Here is a 6,185-nt window from a genome sequence, read left to right as displayed (position 1 = left end):
TGATCTTTAGTGTAGGACAGTCAATGGATGTGACCAAATTAACCCCTTATTGTGTTAAAATGATTTCTAGTGTTGTAGTTGAACAGCAGCCAGAGGGGACCCTAGTGGAAACTTTCAGCAGTTTCAGGATTTGCTCGCTCTGAAACACAGCATTTCCATGAACTCGCGTTAGTCTATGCATCTTAGAATGTGGAATGGTTATGGGCAGATGTATTTTCTCAGCAGTAGTACGGAGGCCATTTTAGGACATCCTCCACACCATACTAACGGTTTTGCTGCCGCCCCCCCAAAAAAGCCGAACAGAGAGCACTGCCGCCCTCTAGCGATCAGTCAGAGAACTTCGATCTCTACGAAAGAGAACGAATCCAATTCCTGCCCAGTTCCCTAGCGCTGAACGTCAATTGGCTCGTTAGTGTCACGTGCTGAGTGTAGGCTGGTTGCACTTCCGCTCTGTTAGCAGCATGTCTCCCGTGAGCATAGAAGATGTGGTCGGCCAGATAGTTTTGCCTGGGGATGTGCTCGTTCTTCCTGCGCAGCCTCGGGATGCCCCCCTATCTCTGAGTGGCCCCTCTTCAACGAACAGGTCCCGGGTGGTGTGTGGCCCTGGGCTCATGCGGCAGGAGGACGATCTGCTAGTGAATAAATGTGGACTCCTGCGGCACAGGGACCCGGCAGTATATTGGGTTGATTCTCAGCAAAAACGGGTAAATGGTCTGGGACTGGGTCTTTTGTTTTAGATCTGGTATCTGCGAGCGAGTGCTAATTATGCGGCAGTGTGGGTTAATACGCAATTGTCTTTCTTTTCCTGGATCCAGAGGTAGATGGTTCTTTTAAAGGGGCCGTTCACCTTTAAAGGGCATGTAAAGTCTAAAATAGAATAAGGCTAGAAATGCTGTATTTTGTATACTAAATATAAACATAAACTTACTGGACCACAAGCCTAATCAAACAAATAATTTATGCTTTCAAAGTTGGCTACAAGGGGTCACCATCTTGTAACTTTGTTAAACATCTTTGCAAGACTATGACTAAGTGCACATGCTTATTGTGGTCTGGGCTGCTTAGGGATCATCATAAACAAAGCTGCTTGAGTTCTGCATGGCTGGTAAGTAAGGCGGGGGCGCCCCATGCTGTTCATAAGTATGATTGTTTCCCTGCTCAGCAGTTAGGGACCGTCTGACAATTCCTATCCACAGCAGTAAATGAAGGGAGAATTTCACTGCATACAGTCAGGTTTCTTATAAAAACTGTACTCATTTTTTAATTAAAGTATATTGGAGATAGGTGTATTTTTCATTAAAGAAAGTAAAAATTGGATTTTATTTTTTTGCCTTTACATGCCCTTTAAATTAAACTTTAGTATTCTGAGACCATTTGCAATTGCGTCCTTAACCAGATGAGTGGATCTTGCCATGTATGCACAGCTTTAGAATAGATGCTTATTAGTTAACATTGATTGTACAGGTATGGGACCTGTTATCCAGCATGCTCGGGGCTTCGGGTTTTCCAGATAATGGATTTTAACTTAATTTGCATCTTCATACCTTTAGTCTACTAGAAAATCATGTAAACATTAAATAAATCCAATAGGCTGGTTTTGCTTCCAATAAGGATGAATTATATCTTAGTTGTAGTTAAATACGAGGTACTGTTTTATTATTACAGAAAAAAAGGAAATCACTTTTGTAAATTTGGATTATTTGGAGTCTGGGAGACAGGCATTTCATAATTCGGAGCTTTCTGGATAACGGGTTTTCCGATAACGGACCACATACCTGTATGAGTGAAGCTTGGAGGGGATCCATAACAGGATCAGTATGACAATTTGATATTTTTGCATTTGTCAATCTATATATGTCTCATGGTGGAGGGAGAATATGAAACTTATTTTTGGGCAGGGGGCTTGATATTTTCATGTATAATGTACATGTCTTCATGTTTCCTCCCCCCCCCCCGTAATCTGCACCTTTGTATATATACATTTTTTTTAATAAACATATTTAAGTTGTTGCAAAAACAAAGTTACTGCAGCTTAATTACGCTTGGGTATATTATTTTGGGATGCTCAAATAATGGGAGTGCACTTAAACCCCCAAACACTATCACTGTTATTGCTGTTAATGTGAAGTAATGCCACACTCATACTTTTTTCCTTCCATTTGCTGTTTATAGTATGTACCAGTGAAAGGAGACCATGTGATTGGCATTGTAACTACAAGAGCAGGAGACATATTTAAGGTGGAGGTTGGAGGCAGCGAGCAAGCTTCATTGTCCTATCTGGCATTTGAAGGCGCAACAAAGAAAAATAGACCAAATGTTAAGGTAAAGTGAAAAGCTAGACATTTATCAATATATCAAAACTTTGTATTAAAATAGATGATGCAAGTATACAACTATCAGCATTTCAGGAGTAATCTCAAATATTTGGTGTATAATGTTGGTATTTTGTTTTTTACATTTTCTTAGTGAAATATGTTATGCTTACATTCAGTGTGACATGGGGCTCAGACGCAGAGCCTTCTAAAAGGTTCCCTGCAATAAATGGGCAGATTTAAGCTGTCAGTTCGGGCCCTGTCTGATTGATATCTGGCCAAAGATCGGTCAGATGTAGATCAGGAAGGTTTGCCTTTCTTGTCGGATAGAGGGCCTAGTTGATGCACGTTATCACCCATCTAAAGGTGGCCATACACGGATAGATCCGCTCGTTTGGCGATGTCGCCAAACGAGCGGATCTCCCTCCGATATGCCCACCTTGAGGTGGGCAATATCGGGCTGATCCGATCGTGGGCCCTAGGGCCCAACGATCGGATCCTTCACGTTCGCAAACGGGCGTCCGGATCGCGGGACCGCATCAACGAACAGATGCGGCCGCGATCCGACGGGATTTTTACCCCCATCCGATCGAGATCTGACCGACTTTCGGCCAGATCTCGATCGGGGAAGCCCGTCGGGGGCCCCCATACACGGGCGAATAAGCTGCCGACTCGGTCTGTCGGCAGCTTTTATCGGCCCGTGTATGGCCACCTTAAGGTGGTGGTTATATCAGATTTGGGGCGATTTAGTTGCCCAGTGATAAATTGGCTCTTCTTCGGGCAACTAATCTCCCTGAACTGCCTCCCGCCAGCTAGAATCTAAATCGGCAGCGGGATGGCACTTGGATCGCTTTGTTTTAGTTTTCTAAAGTTGCCTCACGAGGAAACTTTGGGAGACTACAGAAAACAAAGCACTGTGCCAACGAGTTCCATCCTGCCAGTGATTTATATTGTAGCCAGCAGAAGAAGAGGCGATTTATCGCCGGGCGACTAAATCTCCCTGAATCTTTGTGTACCCTTATAGTGTATGGCCAGCTTTAGACTCCCACATCCACATACCATTTTTAGATGCAGGCCAAATGAGGCAAAATAGGAAGGCTAGTAATTGTAAAACCATAAACAGTAATGCAGAAAAAAAAGTTGGAAAAGTTGCTTAGAACAGGTTCATCTATAACATGATAAAAGTTGTCTAAAGGAGAACTTCCACTTTCAGGTGATGGCTCCAGGGGTAATGACTAACTATCTGGTTAATTGCCTTTGGACATACTGTTCCCTGGCATAACCTGCAAACTGTCATGGCATGCCTCTAATTATCATCCATTTAGAGCATGGGTGTGATTGAATATCTGAAAAAACAATATTCAAGATTCCCAAAGATTCCTGCACAGTTTAAAGAAGCCCCAACACCTTTAGATAGTTATGAAACAGCTGATGATGATGATGGTTGGACATCCCTTATGTAAATCTTTATATATGATAACAGGTGGTTGAGTTGTACACACTGTATAAATAAAGTTATTGAAAGTGAAGTGGAAAAACAATCTAAACTAAATTGCTGGCTTCGGTTATTTTATATTTATTTAAAGTAAATTAGCTGGTAGAAACTGAATGGGCTCTTTAAAGACACTAATCAATCCCAGAATTGTCTTTCCTTTATTCCTAATTGAATTTCATCTTGTTATAGGCTGGAGATCTTGTTTATGGACAGTTTATCGTTGCTAATAAGGACATGGAGCCAGAGATGGCTTGCATAGACAGTTCAGGAAAAGCTAATGGGAAGGGAGTCATTGGACAAGACGGACTCATGTTTAAAGTCTCCTTGGGTTTAGTAAGAAAGTAAGTGAATTCTTTAATTTGGTTTCCCCATGTGGCAAATGTGAGTTAAAGGAGAAACAAACCCTTATTTTAAAAAAAAAAAAACCCTACCCTACATAGACTCCCATCCCTCCTCCCCCCCCCCTCTTCCAGCATAGCTGCCTCCCCCGGGCAAATGCCCTTAACTCTTTACTTACCCCTCCGTGCAGATTCTGTCCAGTGGAGTTCACGGCGCCATCTTCAGCTGCTTTGGTAATCTTCGGATTGAACCGGCGATTCGACAATTTTCGTGAGTTCCGGTGCATGCGCTGTTGTCGCAAATCAGAAAATTGCTCCAACTGCGCATGCGCCGAATGATGGCGCCCGTGAACTCTGCTGGGGAGAATCTGCACGGAGGGGTGATTAAAGAGTTAGGGGCATTTGCCTGGGGCGCAGCTAGGCTGGGGGGGGGAGGGAGTGGGTCTATGTAGGGTAGGGTTTACTTATTAAGGGTTTGTTTCTCCCTTAAATACTTGTGGGTATAAAGAACAAAAGTCTTTTTTGAAGCCTGTTTTGATAGCAAAATTTTATTTTTGTTTTTATATCCCCTTTAACAACATATTTCCTTCCCCCATGATACTGTCTCTTCTAGGCTCCACCTGTGAGTGAAAATGCCCAAGTACAATGATCCAGGAGTATCTTTATCAATATCTTAAAGCGGTCGTTCACCTTTAAATAAACTTGTAGTATGATGTCAAGAGTTATATTGTGAGACAATTTACAATTGGTTTTTTTTCCGTTTTTTATTATTTGTTTTTTAGCTTTTTATTCAGCAGGTCTCCAATTTGCAACATCTGCAGTCTGGTTGCTAGGGTCCAAGCTAGCCTAGCAACCATGCATTCATTTGAATAAAAGACTGGAATATAAACAGGAGAGGGTCTGAATAGAGAGGAGAGTAATACATATTAGCAATAAAGATACATAACAAGGCATTTGCTACTTAGATGGGGTCAGTGACCCCCCTTTCAAAGCTAGAAAGAGTCAGAAGAAGAAGGCATATAATTTAGCAACAATAAAAATGAAAAAAATGAAGGCGAACTGAAAACAGCACTTTAATGAATACTGACTGAACACGCATTTTGGTTCAGCTAATTAAAGTGTCTAGTAATTGTCCCTACAGTAGACATACACTACATGTCCCATCACAGTACAGACAGCAGCTTTCATTTAGTTCATAGGCAGCATGAGTGAGAGAAATTTATGGTGATGTCAATCCTGATCCGGATAGATTTTAGGTAACGGAGCAAAGAAGAGACTATATCACAAAACTGTTCAAAGTGAAATTTAAGGTACAAATACTTCTGGAGATGTTGTGTCATCATTAATAAAGGGGCCAGTATGCTGTGTACCGTTGACTTATCTGTTTTATTTTCATTTGCAGATTGTTAACTCCACAAAATGATATCATTCAGGAGCTGATGAGTATTTTTCCCTTGGAGGTGGTCGTTGGCATGAATGGGCGAATCTGGGTGAAGGCTAAAACCACACAACAGACTCTGATAGTGGCCAATTTACTGGAAGCTTGTGAATACTTGACGGCCGAACAGAGGAAACAAGTCTTTTGCAGGTTCTCGGATAATGCCATATAAGCCTTTTTCTTCGCAATAGTGAGACTTTGAACAAATTACTCTACATTGCTGTGCAATGTGTCGCAGAACATCTTGCCCCATTTATACACCATTTGAGTGTTTTTCATGGTTTATAACAGCCACAGTATTTCTTCTTGAATTTCTGCTATGGAAAACGATAGAAATTAACAAATAGATCAATAAAACATGATTTTTATTATTGGTATTTTGCTTTTTTTCAGGGAGGCACATTTATCAAAGGTCGAATTCCGAATTCATGTGAGTTTTTAAAAACTCCCATAAATTCCAAATTCGACCAATCGAAATGTTTTAATAAAATCAATTTTTTTTTAAACTCGGATGAATGGAAACGACCCCGAAATCTTGAATCGAATTTGGTTCAAATTTTAAAAACTTGATTCGCGTTTTTTCTCCGAAAAAAACCTTGAAT

At 41.3% G+C, this 6,185-nt stretch overlaps 1 protein-coding gene across 1 annotated transcript; it reads left to right on the top strand.

Moving 5' to 3' along the window:
* Nucleotides 1–396: 396 nt before the first annotated feature.
* On the top strand, nucleotides 397–5,954 carry exosc3.L (exosome component 3 L homeolog; the record flags this gene model as incomplete). Its single annotated transcript, NM_001095851.1, is given in 4 exon segments — nucleotides 397–704; nucleotides 2,173–2,322; nucleotides 3,997–4,148; nucleotides 5,548–5,954. Coding segments are annotated over 4 exon segments (753 nt in total). The 3' UTR covers nucleotides 5,756–5,954.
* Nucleotides 5,955–6,185: the final 231 nt, after the last annotated feature.

This window comes from Xenopus laevis, chromosome 1L (genome assembly GCF_017654675.1).
Source record: "Xenopus laevis strain J_2021 chromosome 1L, Xenopus_laevis_v10.1, whole genome shotgun sequence".
Lineage (NCBI taxonomy): Eukaryota > Metazoa > Chordata > Amphibia > Anura > Pipidae > Xenopus > Xenopus laevis.
The sequence above is the reverse complement of the archived record's forward strand: the minus strand, read 5'-3'. Positions and strand labels throughout refer to the sequence as shown.